General features: G+C 39.0%; 1 protein-coding gene across 2 annotated transcripts; it reads left to right on the top strand.

The window, feature by feature from the left end:
* The first annotated feature begins 240 nt into the window (after positions 1 to 240).
* LOC112180038 (cadmium-induced protein AS8) lies at positions 241 to 3,964 on the top strand. Of its 2 annotated transcripts, XM_024318535.2 has the most exons (4): positions 241 to 399; positions 550 to 798; positions 996 to 1,265; positions 3,668 to 3,964. In XM_024318535.2, the coding sequence occupies exons 2-4, from the start codon at positions 558 to 560 to the stop codon at positions 3,679 to 3,681; spliced, it is 525 nt and encodes a 174-aa protein (XP_024174303.1). In that variant the 5' UTR covers positions 241 to 399; positions 550 to 557; the 3' UTR covers positions 3,682 to 3,964. The 2 variants fall into 2 exon arrangements, with proteins under 2 accessions (XP_024174303.1, XP_024174302.1); XM_024318534.2 differs by lacking the exon at positions 241 to 399 and having other exon boundaries at positions 406 to 798.
* The last annotated feature ends 18,288 nt before the right edge of the window (positions 3,965 to 22,252 follow it).

Raw genomic sequence — 22,252 nt, 5'->3', positions numbered from 1 at the left:
GAAGAATATGTTTTCTCACTAAACTATCGAACACATTTTCAAATAAAATTATTTATAAAAACAAAAACAAGAAAACGGGACTGTATTTCTGAAAATTATTTTTAAAAACGTACAGTACTGGTAAAAGATTCCTTGATTCCTTGGTGTGGGACTTTTGGTGTGGAAGCAACGTCGCCCTTCATCTTATTTGAGTTTCATTGCAAAGCTATCCTCTCTTTAAAAAAAAAAAAATATACATAACCATGCCCATATTAAATCCCACAACGAAAAACTTCTCAAACAAATAATGAGAGCGAGAAACAAGAAGAATCAAAAGAAACGGTCTTTGTCACTTTCTTGCTGCGGTAGTGTCCAATAGTTCACTTCAAAGGGGAAGAACGACCAGAGCTCACATCACAGGTTCCTTTTCACTTCTTCGTCTTCTTCCCATACCCACAATTCAGAAACCTTAGTATTAGCCCAAATACCCAGAAATTTGGCAACTGGGTGCTTATTTTTCCAGAGCTGTATGAACAAAGATTAAAACTTGCACACTCATTTTCATGGCAGGAGATACAATGATTATAAAAGGAGTGTTCAGGAGGTATGAAAGATGGAACCCAGTGCACCCAACCTCTGGAGCATTTTGGGGTTTGGGAATAGGCATTGGTTGTGGTGTTGGATGGGGTCCTGGTTTTGGGCCTGAAGTGATTGGCTATGTTGGAGCTGGCTGTGGTGTTGGCTTCAGTGTTGGTTTCACTCTGCTTGGTGTTGGTATTGGTGTTCCTGCAAATTGGCTCTACACTGTTCCTTATCAGGGTACTTGCATTTTCTATCTCAAATTCAATCATTTCACTACTGCTCCTTGAGTGCATTTGTTGCCCTGGAGTTTAGGTCAATTTGTATGTCGAATTTTTTTTAAGGGTGACATTATTGCTCTTTCTTTATTAATGTGGGTGTTTCCATTTTGCTGTGAAATCTTAGAGTTTCAGTCCTGATTTGTTAGCATTTTGCAGCTGTTATGGCAGCAAGAAGTACTCCATTGAGGCTTGGTAGACCTCCTGGTCTTGTTTTCTCCAAAAGTATAGCAGGAGAGGGTTGGGATAAAATAGCACCGTGTGTCAGAGGGCTGCAAAGAGAAGCCAGTGGAAGATTGTCTAGCTTCACACAACATCTTGTGGAAGGGGTCGAGTCAATTGATGTGAAGAGTCAGCTAAGTGCCAATAGTAAGAATGTTTGTGATGGTTTAACAGCGTTTGGTGAACGCATCTTCCACTTTCCTAAAGGTATGGTCACACGTACAACTAGCAGTGGTTAAGGAATAACTCTTTACTAGTAATTAGTGTCACCATTGCTTTGTTGGTTGCTTACAATTGATTTGTTAGTTTTAGCTACCAATATATCTATCATCGTCTTTTCCATAATACAACACAAAATATATTAAGAGAAAATTAAAACTAGAACATTCTGACTTGTTTGCATTTGAGAATGTAGAGTGATGACCCAGAAAACCTTAATGGCCTGTTGGCAAATGGGACTACACACACGGCTGGACTAATTCTAGTCTCATAGAGTGTTTGATTTCGGAACATCTTTAGGCTTAATTAGAGGGATTGATCCCAGTTCTGGACTATTAATGTCTTTTATTCTCCAAGGAGAACATTTACCAGTGCTTATGGGAAAAATATCTTCCTGTCATAGCCTCTAAGTCGGTAAATTTCCAAATTGGACCGTACAATATTTTCGGTTTAAAATTCCAGGCCGTGATCATAAGCTAGCTTGCAACTAGATGAACCGCTCAGGTATATAAACAATCGAGTGAGAAAAATTAGTTAAGTGTCTTATCAAAAAAAAAAAAGATTAGTTGAGTGGATTGTAATGTTCTCCCTGCATCCCTGAAGCTAAGAATGAGCCACTACTATGGATCTTTGAGCTACCTGCACACCTTAGTAATTTATATCTAACGTGTAGATAGATCTACCAATGAAAAGCGTTGCATTTCTATAATCATATGATATGAATATCTTAGTTATTGGTAGTTAATATAGTAGTAGTGAATGATATCTGTTCGCCATGGGACTAGTTCATGATGATTTTTCAAGGAAAACCATTCTTGTCACATAACAGCATTACTAAGTTGCACCGAGAGGGTGAAAATGATATAGTTCTTGGAATTTTAACCATACTATGTACTCTTTAAGTCTCAAGAATTAGCCAAGACATATGCATCATCTGAGTTTGCCAGACCAACAATTTAAGATAAGCTGGATACACATACATTGAGGATAACAAATTATTTTGGCTTCATTCTTTTCCTTTAGTTTCACTATTAACTTGCCGCTGAGAGAAGTGCAAAATCCCTTGAGATAATTAAAGCATTTCTTAAGAAGGATATCCATGCTGTTAACAGTGATTATATGGTCCTTTTTCCTCTTTTTTTTTTTTTTTTTTTTCCAATTAATCACTAACAAACTTCTTTTTATTGCCAATAATCGATACCGAACTTAAGAATGATAAGTTTAGTCTACTTTACCCACCCACGAATATTCTCATACTGCCTCCAGACATCAATCCCTTCTCATATTCACATGGTTTGTCCTGTTTTATTATGTTTAAAACTTTAAATACTACAATTGTTCATATATGTGTGTGTGTGTGTGTGTGTGTGTGTGTGTGTGTGTGAAATCTTAGGGAGTTGTCATTAACCTAAGGACAAAAGACCACTGAATTTGAATCAATAGCTGCACAAAAAACTTACAAGTTTTCTACCAATGCTCCAATTTCACTAGTATTCTGTCCTTCTGTACTTCATGGATGAGGTTGAGATCATCCCCTTCAACTGATAATACCATGGCCTCAGTTGCATGAGATGAGATAAAGCTAGCCAAACTTTGAGAGAAATCCCCCAGCATTCTTCTTGGTGGTTTAGTACACCCACAAACCTCTACTGCCATTTGAATCACCCACAAGACTCATTAAAGTTCATCTTTACAAAGGGACTAGAGGGTGCTTTCCAGTGCTGCTGTTGTAATACAAGAGCAGCTTCCTACATTGTCAGACTCCAGCAGATGCGAGAATTTATAGTGCCAATCAGCCAGAGTGATTAAGGCATGAGGTAAAGATATCCCCATGCCATCATAAACATCAATTTTACCAAAGCCACCACGAGATAAAACCAAAGGATTCTAGCAGAACATCCATAACACAAGACTTTAAGTAGAATGATTAGTGTTCGTACCATTTGCCTTGGCATGGCTCCCTGTATGCTGTGGGATCTGGCTAGTCAAAAACTAATTTATTGTTTTTTAATCTTATCCTTTGAAAGATTGGCCCAGGTCTGGCAAAAGAATAAAAAGATGTCCCAAGGTAATGTTCGGTAGGGACAATTTTGTAATGAAAATGGAATAACTCCACTGTTGTTTGATAGCACAGAGATGAATTGAGAGACATAAGTGGCATTGTTCTGATCAGAATGTATGAATATTCACAGGTGTGGCGTTATCATTCATTTGTTTTGTGTTACGTGATCTGATAAAAGTGATTTCAACAATATCTATCCTGTTTAAGCCTATGATACTTAACACTCATTAGACTTCTCATTTTGATTTGCTTGTTGTGATTTCTATTTCCTTTGTTCAATTGAGGAAACAGGACGACAAGCAATAACATGTGCATCCCTTTATTTCAGGTTCCAAAGATTGACAGGTTGAAGAACTGGACTATCTGCTGCATATACTAAGGATCGTAAAACATTCTCATACAAACCACATTCTCCCTGAACTAGTCTTGCCATGATAATATCTTGGTCCGCCTTAATTTTGTAAGTTAGAAAACCTAAGAGAAAGGTTTCATTAAGGGAAGGCTGACTCATATCCCCCGATCTTACTAGCAAGGTTTTTATGATTTTGGAACCCCTTTGTTTTATCGCCTAGGAAAATTCCTGATGTGATGTAGATAATGTACCTCCTTATCTCTTCTTCCTTCACTGGCCTCGCTGAATTTATAGGGAAAAAATATGTATCAATATGTTCAAAATCACCCAAAGACCACTTAGAAGTTTTCCATTGAACATGGCCGAGTCGATGAATATTCAATTGTAGAAATTATGCAGGCCGAGTTTATAAACAAGCCAGACCAGGATAAAAATGGACAGAAGAAAACCATAGCATAATTGGATCAATAAAATCCAATCGCATGCATAAAGAATAATGCTGAAGAAGAAAGACAAAACATAAACAGAGAAATCATAATTTCAAGGGGAAAGGTTGTGTTTAATGCTGACACCATGATAATAGAGACAGCAGTAAAGAGAAGCTGATGACTCTTCCATAAGTTCAAAATTTCATTAAGAACATGCTCGATCTGTGTCAAGAAACGGGTGGAGTTATAAATTACGGATAGTTCAATAATTGACTCCGTTTCATATGAACCATAACTCTATTGTGCAAACATGATGGTATGGGCTGAAACGGATGGACATGGATATAAATTGCATCATTCTGTAAAGTATATTCACACCAGTATGAATGTACAGAAAAACATAACGGCAGCACTGTATCCAAAATTCCAAATAAAGGTGTGAAGTGGACACAAGAATTATATCAGCAAACCTACTTGGTCCATTTCTGCTGTTCTTGCCACCAATTTCAAGAACAGCTGTAAACCGAGGTAGAGAGGTCTGGTGTATTACCAACAAAATAAACAAAGATACATTTGTTTTTCCATACCCTTTTCTCTGAAACCAAACACCAAACTGAATAGAAAATTTAACAAATTAGTCCCTAAAAACCCAAAAAGAACTCATCAAAGTCAAAAAAGCCAATGTATCATCACCTTGCGGATTAGAGAGTGGGAGCAGAAAGCGAGCATTATGAGGATCGGAAGTGGAATCAGAATTCAATCCTGAACAAATGAAATCAGAATCAAAGAATAATCCTAACTGATACACATGAACTATATATGAATCACTCTTTCAGTACCCAAGACCTCCAAAAGAAAAACCCCTTCTAAAAAATATAAGTTAGAAGTTTTTCTCTGACTTCACCTGATGGTCAGTAGAGCATTTGTACAGAAGATACGATTGACGAAAGAGAAAATTACCTGCCCTATGACATGGATCAATTGGAAGATAAGGTACAAGAAAGACGTGACTAGAAAACATGAAAGCACTGGACTAGAACATATGATTGATGAAAGGGAAAATTACTTCTCTGCAGTGAAGCATTTACTTCGAAATTGATCTTCATCCCAAATGAATATTCATACGCTGATGCAGAAATCTTTTTGCAAATTTTCATCCCAAATAAAATTGATACATTGAAGAGTATCTACATGAAACAGGCTTCATGAAAAGAATTAGGAAGACTTGAGCTGTTTCTGCAAAGCTTGCTTGATCAGTAGTAGCTAGTCATACAATAATAATACACTATGAAAAGAACCAATATTTGCCATTTTGTTTGGGATTGACAGGAGCATGAAGCACTCAATCAACCTAGTAAAGGACACATTGACATCTGGATTTAGGTTTGAAAGATATGCCTACGAAAAAGAAACGAGAAATTGAACAATGAACTTATAACGCCAATCAACTTTGTGAAATATCGATAAATATAGAATGTCATGTTGAGAGGAAGGATAAAAGAGAGTTGTCATCATCAATTGATCAATTCCACCCTCAAATGTTGTGCTTTGTAATAGTTCCTTTGCATAGAATTACTCGGAAGGATTCTTTTAACTTGATATTCCGCATCAAGTCACCCCCACTTATTTCATGTCATGCAAATAAATAAATAAAAATTCTCATGATCCATTAGTGGAAGTCTGACTGGACCAAAAGAAATGATTTTGGACAAAAACGTTGCCTTGTTCTTCTATTAAGCTGGTTTTTGCTTCTCCTTTGTTCTGGTATCAAAGCAATGTCGTACTGAAGTCAATGCTGGACGGATCACAAGGTTTCATCAGCTTATCAATGTTATATCTGTAGTTGAGAAACATGATAACATACTCGTGAGGAATTATAATTCAAGGCCCATTGGAACTAAGAGCATTCATGAGGCGAATTATAATGCACCTAAAGGAGGGCTCAAGGAGCGGTACCCTAAGAATGAGGGACATGAGGGACGTATGGGCCCATATAACCGCCCTAACCAGGAAGGAAACTGCAAGTTTGGTGTGGATACACGTGGTGGTAATGCCACACGTGAGAGAGGAGGTCGTGGTATCCCTAGCCTTGGTGGTGGCGCCATGGGTCGTGGTGGTGGCTCCATGGGTCGTGGTGGTGGCACCAACCCTCCTAGGGAACGCCCGCAACATGCACCTCAATTAAAGGGAGGCAACCACAATGATGTGTGTCATCGATGTGGATCAATTGAGCATTGGTTCAAGCAATGCAAGGCAAGCGAGCAACTAGCTACAAGATACAGGGCATACAGGGACCTGAGGGAGCAAGAAGTGTACCTTGCAGAAGAAGAAGAAGATAGTGGAGATGTCAATCACCATAGAGGACTTCAAAGCTGAAGATGAAGTGCACAAGGATGCAGCAGACTTTGATTAGATTAGTCCTTTATTTTTCCAAGAACTTTTGTAATGGCAATATGCCTTAGTCAATAAATGACAATTGTATTAACTCTTTCTTATGTGGCGGACCCAATAAAATATGATGTCTAGGAAAGTCATTGAGATTATTGGTACTTAAGAGAGCCTCGCTCTACCAACATCTCTCTCTACTTTCCTGGTCATATTTGATTGGAGTTACCAAACGGATAGAGTGACTACAATGTGTCTTAGTTTGATTTTATTTTGGATTAGATTTTAGATACTTTGATGTAATCATTGGCTATTAATAAAGTGTCAATTCTTTTACTTAATGTCTTGGACATAACTTAATTCGAACTTTATTATATAAGAGCCAATGGTTTTCATGTGGAAACACATTATGAGAATGGACAGAGTTCCTTTGCATCACCTCTAATGACTACGGACATAAACGAGTATTAGAGAAACTTATGTGTCGCTCTAGTGGGTTGTATGCAACCACTATTCGAGTTATTGAATCCAACCATGTCATGAAAGACGACTTATGGGATTCTGACACATATAGGCTTTGGTATGATGATCCGTGTGTTAAAGACTTTACACGGACATCCATTTTCAGAACGAAGAAAAATAAGAACCAAGAATTGGTTCGAGGAGCTGCACATGCGCCTCATGGCGCCATGATTGTACAAAGACCGGCCACACATGGCCGGCGCCGCCTACTCCCTGCGGCAAATACATGGTATTGACGCCATAAACCCTAATTCAACTCCTCTCCCTACTTCTCAAGTCCATTGTGACATAGTGGCTTAACCAAAACCTTCATTGGTTGATTATAAGGCCCATGTTTTGTTCTGTCAAGCCTGTTATTTAGGATTGAGACCATCCTATGCAAAGGAGATTGAGGAAATAATTCCATTCTTACAAAGAATCTAAGGGAATTCTGTGGATTTGATCAAGCAACTTGCGGACCGTATAGATGTTTTATGGTGTTGGTTGATACTCAAACACGCTGGTCACATGTTGTGCCATTATCCACTCATAATGCTGCTTATACTACAGTCCTAGCACATAAAATATGGCTACGGGCTCACTACCCAAATCATCTCATTCAGTCACTTTGACTTGATAATGCTAGAGAGTTTACATCGAAAATTTTCGATGACTATTGCATATCATTGGGTATTGATATTAAGTATCATATTCTCATGTACACACCCAATTGGTCTGGCGGAAAAGCCACCATTAAAAGACTACGATGGTAGCCCGGACTTTGGTAATGCGCACCAATATTTCCGCTTGGGTTATGCTATATCGCATGCATCTATGTTCATTCGTCTACGACTCATAGCATCCACTCAACTTTTATTTGCGTTACAGCTAGTGACTGGGTCCGAGTCTAAATATCTCGTACTTATGCATATTTGAGTGCGCGGTTTATGTGCCAATTGCGCCGCCACAACGCATCAACATGAGTCATTGCAATGAATGCATATATATATATATATATATATATATATATTTATGTTGGATATGACTCCCTAACCATTATCCGCTACTTAGAACCCTTGACAGGCGATCAATTTACCGCTAGATTTGCGGATTGTCACTTTGATGAGACAGTCTTCCCATCGTTAGGGAGAGATTAGAACGTCAAAGTTCAACAGGAAGATGGGTACGGCAACACCACCATGGATGGTGGTATGGTGACACCACAAAGGTGGCATAATGGCGTCATAGGCCATGGGTTCTGCTACAGAGAGTAGGAGACCCATAGGTTCGATGGATTCTCGTTCTAAGAAAAGAGCAAGTTTGGCACAACTTGATCCATTTATCATTGATACTCAAAATCCGTCTCATGAGAATATTTTGGATTGTGGTTATGTCCAAGAGACATCGTTGGGGGACGCCTCAATGTTAGAACCAATTCCTGAGAATATAGAGATCTCTACAAACTACACTAGTGTACATGAGGACGTGGAATTATTGAGATCAATGACATCGAACCTTGCTCCGTTGAAGAATGCCAACGTAGAGAAAATTGGCCTAAATGGAAAGATGTGATCCAGGTTGAAATGGATTCACTAACGAAAAGGAAGGATTTCAGGCCTGAGATGCCAACACCTCCTAACATAAAACTTGTTGACATTAATAGGTCTTCGTTAGATAGCGTGATGAGAAAAAGAGATGATAATCTTGCCTTATGGCGCAAGGCTTCTCACAAAACGCCCTGGAATCGACTACGAGAAGAAATATTCTCTCGTAATGGATGTCATTGCACTCCATTACCTTGTCAGTTTGGTAGTTTCCAAATAACTGAACATCCAGCTTACGAATGTGGTCACTACGTATCTCTATGGGGATCTAGATACGGAATATAATGAAGGGTCTTGTGTACTTCATTTACCCAAATCGAGTGGCTCTTGACCACGGAGCGCGTGTGCAATGAGGGTGAAACGCTCACTAAAATGACTACTTGATTGGGAAGGGATATGATGAACTATGCCCCTGCGTTTTCATGACAAGTTCTGGATTTGCAATTGCCGCGGTTTATGTTGATAAACATAATTGAAACCCTTGAGAGTTAAGGGAAACCGCTGAATACCTGAAATCCGAGTTTGAGATGAAGGACCTTGGGAGAACACGGTTTTGTCTAGATTTAGAACTGGTATACCGTGTCAATAAATGCTTTGCATTTTGATAAAGTCAAAGATGCACTCCCATGGTCGTCTGTAGTCTTGACCCTAAAAGGGATCCGTTTCATCTCAGGGATGATGACGAAGATGTGTTAATAGCAGAGGTGCGTACTTATGTATAATAGGCGCATTATTGTATTTAGCATAATACAAGACCGGACACCTCAATTATTATGAACTTATTGGCTAGATATAGTCCCGCGCCAACGCAACGCCATTAGATTGGTATAAAGACAATCTTTTGATATTTGAGAGGTACGATTGATATGGGCTTGTTCTATCCTACAGAGAGAAAAGAAATGACGGAAGTGTGGGATCAGACCACACAAGGAAAAATGCCACCTTCCGTGCTCCTCCTCCCCTCCATCAAAATGACAACAAGCACTTCTAAATATTGAAGTGAACCAAATCCGATCAAAGGATAATGTAGCGGACTTATTTATTAAGTCGTTACCAAAATCCACCTTCGAGAAACATGTGAAGAGCATCGGATTGAGAAAGTTATCCGAACTCCCATGATTGTAGCAATCAGGGGGAGATATTGACATCAGGGGGAGGCATGAATGCATGATGTCTACATGTTCGATCTCGAAGAGTGAAGGAGGTGTTGTGCTCTTTTTGTCCTTAGACCAGGGTTATTTTTGTCCTACAGGGTTTTTGTTACCTGGCAAGGTTTTTAACTAGGCAACAATCAAAGCGTCATCACCAAGTTTGAGCGGCACAAGGGGGAGTGTTGAAGGATGTCGACATAATGTGTGCCTCTACAAACTAGGGTTTAGAGTTGTAATAGGAAAGTGTTTTAGGTATTCAATTGTATTCGGATTCTATTACCTATTGTGTACCTTGTAACTCCCTATATAAAGGGCTCCTATTATCAATAATAAACACAATTACAATTCTCCTACAACATTTTGCAAATTTTCATCCCAAATAAAATTGATACATTGAAGAGTATCTACATGAAACAGGCTTCATGAAAAGAATTAGGAAGACTTGAGCTGTTTCTGCAAAGCTTGCTTGATCAGTAGTAGCTAGTCATACAATAATAATACACTATGAAAAGAACCAATATTTGCCATTTTGTTTGGGATTGACAGGAGCATGAAGCAGTCAATCAACCTAGTAAAGGACACATTGACATCTGGATTTAGGTTTGAAAGATATGCCTACGAAAAAGAAACGAGAAATTGAACAATGAACTTATAACGCCAATCAACTTTGTGAAATATCGATAAATATAGAATGTCATGTTGAGAGGAAGGATAAAAGAGAGTTGTCATCATCAATTGATCAATTCCACCCTCAAATGTTGTGCTTTGTAATAGTTCCTTTGCATAGAATTACTCGGAATGATTCTTTTAACTTGATATTCAGCATCAAGTCACCCCCACTTATTTCATGTCATGCAAATAAATAAATAAAAATTCTCATGATCCACTAGCGGAAGTCTGACTGCACCAAAAGAAACGATTTTGGACAAAAATGTTGCCTGGTTCTTCTATTAAGCTGGTTTTTGCTTCTCCTTTGTTCTAGGATAAAAGTAACAATGATCATTCTGAATATCAATACCAATGTGCAAATTAGAATATTTGTGTATAAAATACTCCACAATTTTGATTTGAGCATTCTGATTAAATCCATCACAAAGATGCTTTCAAGTATACTTGTTTATGCGCTTATCACTTCTTTACCAACATGCACAAACAATAGAATCCACTTCTTAGGTTGTCAATACAACTGTCAAGCAATAAATTAGACATTAACATTGCTTGATGAAATGTGATTATGAATATCTGTTTGATCATATACACGACTGCTGAAAAACAATCTAAAATGCTCATGAACAAAAAGCAATGTTGAAAAATCCGAAAAGCTTTGAAGTTTGAATAAGAATCTTATATATACAGTAGACAGCATGCGAGTATATTATATAGCAGCTTTTAATTGCTTACCTACACCATTTCAATGCATAAAAACCAAAGTTTAATTAGCATCTTATATACAAATCTATATCACCGATACACCTACATAGCAGTTGCGTACTAACCTGATTACCTGAACCTGAAGAGCCAAACGCTATAGAATCCACTTGTCGATCCCAATCAATCCAGTTCAGCTCATCGTAAATTTAACATTGTTTAAGGAAAACTGAAATTGGGAGAGAATTGAGTCGTACTTTCATTGATAATAAAGGCCTCTTATTACAAGACATAGAATCAGAATTGTACAAGGAAAGATAATCGTCAATTAATCAGATATCTATGAATATCTCCGAGAATATCTCTAATTCTAAACCTTATTACAACTAGGTCAAGTAACCTAGAGTTTGGGCCAGACACATATTCTGGATTTAGTTGAACACTCCCCCTTGTGTGGCCCAAAAGTGGTGCTCCTCTCCTTGCCTCATTAAAAACCTTGTCGAGTAACAAAAACCCAGTGGGACAAAAATAACCTCGGTCGAAGGGGAAAAAGAGCACAACACATCTTTCACGTTTCGAGACCATACATGTAGGCATCTCCCCCTAATGTCTGCATCTCCCCCTGATGACTACGATCATGGGAGTTCTGATAACTTCTGCAAATGATGTTACCAACATGTTTCCCAAAAGTGGAATTTAAGCAATGACTTAGTGAGCATGCCTGCCACACTGTCCTCATATTGAACCTAGTTCACTTTGATCTTGAGGAGAGTTTGTTGTTGTTGATTATCCTTGGTGTTGTCGCTTTTGATATAGCCTTGTTTCATTTGTTCAAAACAAGCAGCATTATCTTAAATGCTTGTAGGCTCATCTGTGGTAGACTTGAAACCACAATTGTTCGAACATGCGTAATTATGGATCCAATCCATATACATTCACGAACCACTTCGTGAAGAGCAATAATCTCTGCATTGTTCGAAGATATAGCAACCAGGGTCAGTTCTGTAGACCTCCAAGATATCACGGTCTTTACCCATGGTGAACACTTAACCAATTTGGGAATGACCTTTGTGTGGGTCAGAGAGATACCCAACATTTGCAAGACCTTCCAAAACACATGTCGTTTTGGGATGGGGATATAGGACGCAAGCCAGTGTTGGCGGCGTTCCTGGTGTGTAATGGGCTTGAATCGATCATCTCTTTATAGGGATAGAACATGCTCATATCAATCATACATCTCAAGTATCGAAAGATATCTTTTACACCAATCTAATGACGTCTCGTTGGTACAAAGCAATACCTTAGTTAACAAGTTCATGGCAAATGAGATGTCCGGTTTTGTGCATTGAGCTAAGTACAATAATGAGCCTATTGTACTTAAGTAGGGCACTTTTGCCTCTACCACATCTTCGTCATCATCCTTTAGACGAAGAGGATCATTTTCAAGATCAAGACTACAGACGATCATGAGGGTGCTTAAAGGCTTGACCTTGTCAAAATGCCTAAGCATCTATCAACACTATGCTCAAGTTCCAAATCGAGACATAATCGTGTCCTCCCAAAATCCTTCATCTCAAAATCGGATTTCAAGTGTTCAGCAGTTTTCCTTAACTCTTTATGGGCTTCCAATGAAGATCATGTCCAATATGAACCACGATGGAATCCGAAACTTATTATGGAAACGCGTGGGCATATCCCTTCCCAATCAAGTAGTCACTTTAGTAAGCATTTCAATCTTATTGTAAACACGCTCTGTGGTCTAGAGCCACTTGACTTGGGTAAATGAAGTTCACCATGAACCTTCATATATATTCCGTATTTAGATCCCCATAGAGTTACGTAGTGACCACATTCGTAAGCTGCATGATCAGTTATTCGAAAACTACCAAATTGACAGGGTAGTGGAGTGCAGTGACTTCCATTACGAGAGAATATGTCTCATCGCAATCGATTCCAGGGCGTTTTGTGAGAAGCCTTGTGCCATAAGGCGAGATTACTATCTCTTTTTCTCAACACGCTTTCTAACGATGACCCATTAGTCAATAGGTTTTATGTTAGGATGTGTTGGCATCACTGGCTCAAAAACCTTTCTCTTTGTTAGAGAATCCATCTTAACCTGGATCACATCTTTCCATTTAGGCCAAATTTCTCTACGTTGGCATTCATTCATCAATGGAGCGTGGTTCGATATTATCAGATTGAACAAACTCATGCGCAACGAAATGAGCAACTACATCATCAATTATGATGGAGTTTCTATCCCACGTCTCATGTACACTAGTGTAATTTTCATAGAGCTCTATATTCTCAGGAATAGGTTATGACGTTGAGGCGTCCCCCAATGATAACCATAATCCAGAAGATTCTCATGAGAAGGATTTTGAGTCTTGATGATCGAAGGATTGGAATGTGCCAAAGTATCATTCGAACGCACAGGTCTCCTATGCATCCTAGCTGGGGCCATAACCTATAACACCAGAGTGCCACTCTCTTTGGCGTTGGCGCCATGCCTACCTCTATGTAGGGTGGAGCTACATCCTCTCGTAGGGATGTCCTACCTTGTAGATATATTTGCAGCAGATGTGTGATCTCGTCACTTTAATGGGGATCAAGATTAGACATAGTGAGGACAGGCCACGACAATTCCTGTCATTCCTGCTGAACATCTGTGTTTTTATCTCTCTCTAATGACGGGAAGACTGTCTCATCAAAGTGATAACCCGCAAATCTAGCGGTAATGAGATCACCTTGCAAGGGCATTAAGTGGCGGACAATTGTTGGAGTCTCAAATCCAACGTAGTTGCGCATTCGTCTGTAAGGACCTTCATAGTACGCTGTGGCGACGCAACTGGCACACTCAAATATGCGTAAGTACGATAATTGTACCCAGTCACTAGCTATAACGCACAGGTAGATTGAGCGGTAGTGGGTCGTAGACGAATTAGCATAGCTGCATGCGATATTGTATCACTCTAAGCGGATATAAGGAGATTGGTGAGCATTACCAATGTCCAGGCTACCATCGTAGTCGTTTCCTCAAGACTATTGGGTGTGTTCATCGGAATATGATGTCCAACATCAGTCCCAATGCAATAACCATCGAAAGTCTTCGATGTAAACTCTCTAACATTGTCAATTCAATTGACTGAATAGGATGATCTGGGGAGTGAGTCCATTGTTATATGGTATGTACTAGGAGTATAGTATAAGCAAAATTTACAAATGGAAAATGGCACAACACGTGGCCAACGTGTTTGCTTGTTGTACTTACATGAGCATTGCCAAACATAATTAGCTATAAGGAGCTACGCTCACACTACCGCCAGCGGTACCAATAACCATCAACGGTGTGACCCACAGAAACACCGCCAAGCAGGCTACCGCCTAAGGCCCGGCTCACCCCCATAGCACCGTTGACGCGTCGCCACGCACCGCGCCAAAATAGCATCAGAAGTTCCTGAAGCTGGGAACCTGAAGCATATCAGTCCCACATCGAAAACATGGAAGAGGTCAGCCTCTTCTCCACCTATAAAATGTTCATTCCTCTCTCCTCATTAATTACGCATTAACTACTTGTCTACTGTTATTCTGTCAACATAAATACATTGACTAACTTAGGCATCGGAGAAGTGAAGATCGCTCAGCGGTCTCCCTTTGACGACCTTTGTATTTCATTTGACAGGTAGTGGAAGTCACCAGATCATTTGGGTAGCAGTCCGCCCATCGGACCAGGGTTAGTAAAGATTAGGCCACCGCCCAATCTTAAATATTAACACTTGTCAACCAACATCATGAGATATTTAAACGTCCGCAAGTTGGTTGAACTAGTCCACAGAATCCCTACGGATTCTATGTAAGAACAAAATGAGTATTTTCATATCCATTGCATAGGACGGTCTTAGTCCTAACTTCCCTAAGGAACATGCTTTCTAAAATGAGCGAGAGGCTTTAGAAGCAACCAATGAGGATTTTGGCTGGGCCTGAGCATCTGAAGCATTATTTGAAGAAAAGTTTGTGATTGCAGCATCACCTAAGGCGTTATCATCATGATGGACACCATCCATGGCGTCATGGATAGGGACTGTGCCAGCCCTAGGCTGGTGGTGGACGGCGTCGGTCATACTTAGTCCAGGAATCAACTTTTGATTCATGCTTCGTTTCTCTCTAGAGAAAGGATGTTCATGTGAAGTCTTTAGTAGATTGATCATCATATCATGACTAGGATGACCTATCATGTCGTGACAAAGCCAATATGTGTCTAAATCTAAGAGATCTTCTCTCATAACTTTATTAAATTTAATAACTTGAATAGTGATATAAAGTCCACTAGAGAGACACATAAACTTCTCTAAGATGCGCCTTTGTTCGCAATCGTTAGAGGCATTGCAAAGGAACTCATTTCCGTTCTCTACATGCGTTTTCACATGGAATCTATTGGCTATTCATAGGTGCGATTTTCTCTAGGAGCGTAGAGGGTTTCTGTGACAGTAATCAAGGTGCCATTTGGCAAGGGGAACTTGGGCTATTTCATGTCCTTGAATTAATACTGATGGCCCAGCCATCATAGTCACAAAGTAATATGCTCATAATCAAAATGAAGTCATAACGAAAAGAACTTGAAATTGTATTCATAAGCTAATGGAGTATATCATTGTCTCTTAACCATTAGAAGAATCTAATCCAAATGCTAGCTCATGCAAAACAATGGTAGTCGTTTGACTTCTTTCGGTAAGTCCAAAATAAATATGACTAGGTGAGTAGAGAGATGTCGGTGGAGCAAAGCTCGCTTAAGTACCACTTATCTTAAAACCTTCCTAGACATCATACTCACTTTGGATGAGCCTATGTGAAGAAAAACTAAACCAATGACATTTACTACAAAGTATATGGCAATTGCCAATTACATCTCTTGGAAAAATAAAGACTTAAACAAAATTGGCGATCTATTGATTCCATCCAGATTTGTAGTCTTCAACCCTTCAGTCTAGATCATTCTCGATCTTCTTGTTCCACATAGTGAGCTTCTCTTGCTTCACAATATGCTTTGTAGGAGGTGACAATTTCTTCACGAGCTCTACAAATGTGTGCCCAATGACCGGATACTCCACGTCGAGAACATACATATCTCTGCTCAGACTCCATTGATTGAGGCACTTTGAAAGCGTCATTTAGATGGCTCTTAGTGTTGGTGACGCCACCAACATGGCCAGAGACGTTGCCTCCCTCTCTCTTTCCACGTTAACCTCTTCGGTTTCGTGTTCGCTTATTTTGGTGGTTACCTTCCCAAATAAAGCGATTATATGGACCAGAACATCCAGAAGTATCCCTAAGATTAGGGGCGCGACTATAATTGGATTCCAGAATATGTTTTGTTTCCACGGATCTCGAATTATAGTTCTTCACAAGAATGTTGTTATGCTTTTCAGCGACATTCATAGCTCCAACAAGCTCATGAAACCTTGTGATTCGTCTTGCAGTAACATTGATTCGATAGTTCTTAGCGACCATCAATGCAGAGACGGGGAAGGTATAGAGAGTCTTCTCAATCAACATCGCATCTGTGATCTCTTTACCACAGAATTCCATTAAGGATTTAATGCAAAGTGCTTCCGAGTTGTAGTCAAGAACTGACTTGAAATCACAGAAGCTGAGGCTATGTCATCTCACTTCTAGGTTAGGAAGCAAAGAGTCACGGACGTTGCCAAATCTTTCTTTGAGTGAAACCCACAACCATCTGGGGTCTTCTTCATCATACACTCGAATTGGAGCGAATCATCCATATGACGAGTCATTAGGATGATGGCTTTCGCCTTATTTGCCTCCAAGTCTACTCTATTTGCTTCCAAAGCTTGAGCTTGCTCAACAGTTAGCACGTCCTAGCTAGGCTCGAGGATTGTATCCAGGATTCCATCGACCTTGAGATGCTGGTAGACATCACGAACCCATCTGTGATATCCAGAGCCAGTGTTCCCAATGGAGCAAAGTCCAATTTGTTCAGGTTACTCATCCTAAAAAAGAACAAGAAAAAAGGTTAGTTTCGAAGTGAAAAAAAGCTACCACGAAAATATATAAAATTTCTTAGCGTAGTCGCTTCCAAGAAATTAGGAATTTATGACCATAATCGCTTCCAAGAAATTCAATTCCAAGAGGTATTGGATTAGATTGAAACAATGACGTAAGTGGTCGATCATAAATTTTCTACAAACTTTAAGTTTGGAGATCTCAACAAGCTCCAAGCTTGGAGTGAGCACGAACCCCCACAGTTTGGCTTAATTAGGTATCCCCTATGATGAAGAAAGGGGGGTAGAAGAAGGGATTTGCAAGTCCCCGAGAAAAAGAAGAGAAAATAATAAAAACTTCAAAAACAGGAACCTTTAGTAAAACATACCTCTTAGGATTGCAGAGAGTATTCGATCCTTATTGTAGGATTGCAGACGAGCTTCAGTCCTAGGCGAACAGACTTGTAGGATTGCAGACAAACTTCAGTCCTAGTGTAGGCGAACCGATTTGTAGGATTGCAGTGTGGTTTCGATCCTTGTTATAGGATTGCAGGCTGCTATCAATCCTAGTTGCTGAAACTGACAGATGAAAGGCGTGCGGGGTTGCTGCTGGCAGGTTATGCGCTGGGCATGCGCGGTGTGCTGCTTGCTAGCTTGCGACGTTGGGCTGCACAGATGTGCTATTGATCTTAAGCTAGGATTGCAACTGGTTTGCAATCCTGGTCGAAGCCGGTGCTAGGTGGATGCTATGTTGTAGGGGCATGCGAGTAGCGGCAGAGGCTTGCAGCAGGAGTTGGTGCACGGGCGCATATGAGAGGTGCACAGCGAATGGCAGCGAACAGGAAGAAGGATTTTTGGGTTTTTGGCTTCTAGAAACTAGGGTTAGAGCTCGTGCTGATAACGTGTTTAAGGAAAATTGAATTGGGAGAGAATTGAGTTGTGCTTTCATTGATAATAGGGGCCTCTTTATATAGAGGATTACAAGACATAGATACAGATTTGTACAAGGAAAGATAATCGTACAATTAATCGGATATCTATAAATATTTCCGAGAATATCTCTAATTCTAAACCCTATTACAACTAGGTCAAGTAACCTAGAGTTTGGGCCACACACATATTCTGGATTTACTTGAACAAGTTCAATGTTCTGATTTGAATGTCTCTCTTAATTTTAGAGCTTTTCGTTGTAATGAAGTAATTAAGGATATGATTGATGATGAAAGTTGAATATCTGATCTTCAAACATATGGACAGACCTGATATATATTCTTGGTTTGATTTTTGTACGTTCTTATTTTGGATTATTTCCACTACTTTGGTGATAATATTAATTGCTAATGACTATGGCGAGGAGTATTTTCCTTCCTGATTTTGAATGAATGAGATTCTTGAAGTAATAAACGGAAATAAGCCACTATGAATCAACATTCTTGTCATGAAATTTTAGTAGTTTAGAACATCTTTAGCAGACTCTCTATTTTGGCACATTAGCTATTTTGGAGAGCATATATAGTTTTTTATCTATTTTAGTAGCTGCACCAGACTCCTAAGTGGCTCTCTATTATAACTTTTAGCTATCTCGCTCCTAAATATAGAGAGCGAGATGAGACTCTTTATATATTAAAACATTCATTTTAAGTTATTTTATGTAATTTATAAATACATTTAAATGATTTAATCTTCATTTAAAAAATAATATAAATTTAAAATTAGCTAAAATAGAGAGCATTGATACATACGTATTTCTAAAGTGGCTAGCAAAAATTACTTTTTAGCTATTTTGGTTAAAATTTGACTCAAAAATGGCTAGCATTGCTAAAGATGCTCTTAGAGTAGTTTTGATCCACGCTGAAGCCTCAGCTGTTCTTGAGGGTTTGATTCTAGCTAAGCATCAGGATGTCCAAAATGTTTGTATTGAGATGGATTCTGAAGTGTTATATTCGATCAGCGTGCTGTCTCTTTGAAGTCTTCAAACCATTAATCTTGGATTATCTACCCTCTGTTTAATGACATTAGAAGGTTGAAAGATGATTTTAAGAGTTGTCGTTGGAGTTTGGTTAGGACATCTACGAGCGCTGCAGCAGATTGGCTTGCTAGGCATATATAAAAACGGGTTGGAATAGGATGATTGGATCGTAATCCTCCACCCTCTTTGATGAACGTTCTCAAGTTTGGTGGCCTGCCTGCCCCTCCTTTGTAGGAAGCTAGTTTACAGTTTCCTTTTACTGTTTTCTTTCTTTGGTTTTGTTTTTGCTGTTGTTGCTTGCTGCAATGGCTGGCCTATTTGCTTCTTAATCTTTATTTTGTATTCCTGGATTCGAACTTGCGAACGATCTGGTGCAATGGTGTATGTATAACATAATAATTACTTCAATGTTTCATGTAGAATTACATTCCTTGTCGAAATTTAAAAAAAAAAAAAAAAGTAGAAAGCAGAACTACATTTCATTATGGAGCAATTGCTTATGATCGTACGCAATTCAATAATTTAAGGCATCAAGTAAGTAACATCAACAAATCTTATTATATCAGGATTTGTCCATTTACCCTAATTTCGGTTACTTAAATCTCAATTACTCCAAAAACTTATAAAATTACCCTTTTACCTAATAAATTACATATTCTTTCCCCTAAAACGCAATTAAGTTTTTTTTTTGGGACAATTTTTCCCTCTTTCCCTTTGTCACATAGAGAGAGAGAGAGAGAGAGAGAGAGAGAGAGAGAGTGAGTGGAAGGGCGAAAAAGCTAAGTGCACCTCCTTAATCTTAAAAAAAACACCATTGAACAATTAAATTTGTGTTTTAGAGAAACGGGAATTAAATTTAATCCCTTGAACAATTAAATGCAAATAGACGTCAATATCATTTTCGGGCTGTTTGGGGTCCAAATATTAACAATGTCAACATCATGTGCTTCCTCTTCATGTATAGCCATGGAGGAAGGTTATACGTAATGAGTGTAATGGGCCAGTAGGAGTACCAGCTACTTAAAGAACTGTGGGGATTAAACTTATATGAGAAAAGGGCTAGCCTAATGTTCCTCGGTTCTCTACCAAATTTTGGCCACTTTGTTTCAACTAACTTTCAAGTTGAGAAATTAGCTGGATGCTGCATCATTCCATCTTTTTTCCTATCATTGACATGACAAGTCAAATCCTTAGCTGTCGTGGTCAATTGAAACATGTGTTTGAATCTCGGGATTTGTGGGAAGTACAACAAAACCTTCCCAGGCACCCCTTCTGTAATACCCCAGAAATTAGTTATTATTTTTCGAGGATTTTCCGGAATTAATTTAGTGGTTGTTGGTATGAGTAAGTGATTTGGGAATGGAGTGGAATTATTTTCGGATGAATAATTATTCGAATTTCACAATTTTATGGAGGCACTGAGTTTGTCTTTTTATACGTTGGGTTTCTCCAAAAGCTTCCTTCACGAAAGTAGTAGAGCGCGTCGATACGAGTTTGTGGATATCTGGAATGTGAAAATCGAAATTCGTATGAGAAAGTTATGGTCAGTGAAAGTTTCTACTAATTTTTGAAATTGCTTTTTAAGAAATTCATTATTTATATTTTTGGAAACCTTCCGGAAATAGAAAGTCAGAAAGCTCTCTTCTCTCTCTCAACTCTGTCTGACCCGACTACATCTTTTGACTCCAGCCACCTCTGGCAACAGGACCAGCCATACACCACTCAGACTTGCCTCGCCGACCTCCCTATGGTGGTGGTTTGCTCGGTGGTTCGCCAGAAATTGGAGATCGGAGAGTCCAAAGCCAAGTCGTTCGGACCCGACCAGAATTTTACAATTTCGGCATTATCTCAGTCCATCCTTACATTTTTGGAATCCTCTCCTCCTCTAGATCACATCCATACCAGCTTTGATGGACGATTTTCACCGGAGAAGAGTCAACTCGAAGTGAACAATGGATTCTGGCTTGTGAGCTTGATCCTGGCCGATCTTGGGCGATTTGACTTGAACCCCAGGTATTAAAGTTGCTCTACTTCGTATTCTTGACATTTTGGACAATTGGATTAAGGTGGTTTTGAGTTTTGGTTCGGCCATGTCAGGGACAGTTTCTTGTTCAATATACGATCTACTCATCGATACGATCATTTCAATATATAAAACATAATTTTTGGAGATCGTATGAATTTTTTAGGGTTTTTACCGTTTCTGATTGTCTCAGTTATCGATCCGTGAGGATCCGGCCTTTTGATAGACTTGTAGTTTTGTCATATCAATAATAGGAGTGTTCCGAAGACTTTGGATGGTCTTGGATGAGGTTTCGTCTCGATTAGCATTACTTTCAGGTTGTAATTCTGATTTGGGGTTTTGAACTTTAATTGCTTGCTTTGAATTTAGATGCTTTCGTACTACATGTGGTACTAAGATGTGACCTTGATGTGATTAGGTATGTGGAAAGTGTGTCGAGTGGATTGCGACGATTAGTGCTTATCTTGGTTTGTGTGTGAAGATGCAGCGGGATTCATAGGTGAGTAATCTCATAATGGTTCATTCACGAACAGAGTTTCCTTATTTGTTTGGAGAGTTATTTATTTAACTGCAAACTATAGTTGGTATTAGTGGCATTCCTGAGTGAATGACCATGTGTGTGTGTGTGTGTGTGTGTGTGTGTATTGTTGGATTTGTTATGATGAAAGCAATATTTTTGATATAGTTCATATTATTGTTTTGGGTTGACTTTTTGGAAAACAATATATTGTGAAAAGGGTTGATTTCTATTGTTTTGAAAAGTGTTGTGTATTGTGGAACATTTTTAGGTCATAGGTGACTTATTTGAATGTTAGGTCTTTGTAACGGGAGTAATTGATAGGGGTCAATTACGGGACATCTTTTATTTTAGATTCAGGTAACATTTTGGATCCATTGCGACTTGCTTAATGTTTTGGTCTTTGTACAGGGAGTAATTGATAGGGATCAATTACGGGGAATCTTTTGTTGTAAATTCGGGTAACATTTTAGGTCTAGTGTGACTCGCTTAATGTTTTGGTATTTATACCGGAGATCCAAATACCTGAGGGTTGAGGATCGGGGATCACAAATTGTGATCGGGGGTCACAAATGTGACCATGGCATGTTATTGAAAACCATGCCTTGGTCGGGTT

This window comes from Rosa chinensis, chromosome 7 (genome assembly GCF_002994745.2).
Source record: "Rosa chinensis cultivar Old Blush chromosome 7, RchiOBHm-V2, whole genome shotgun sequence".
NCBI classification, from domain to species: Eukaryota; Viridiplantae; Streptophyta; class Magnoliopsida; order Rosales; family Rosaceae; genus Rosa; species Rosa chinensis.
This window is presented reverse-complemented; position numbering and strand designations above follow the sequence as displayed.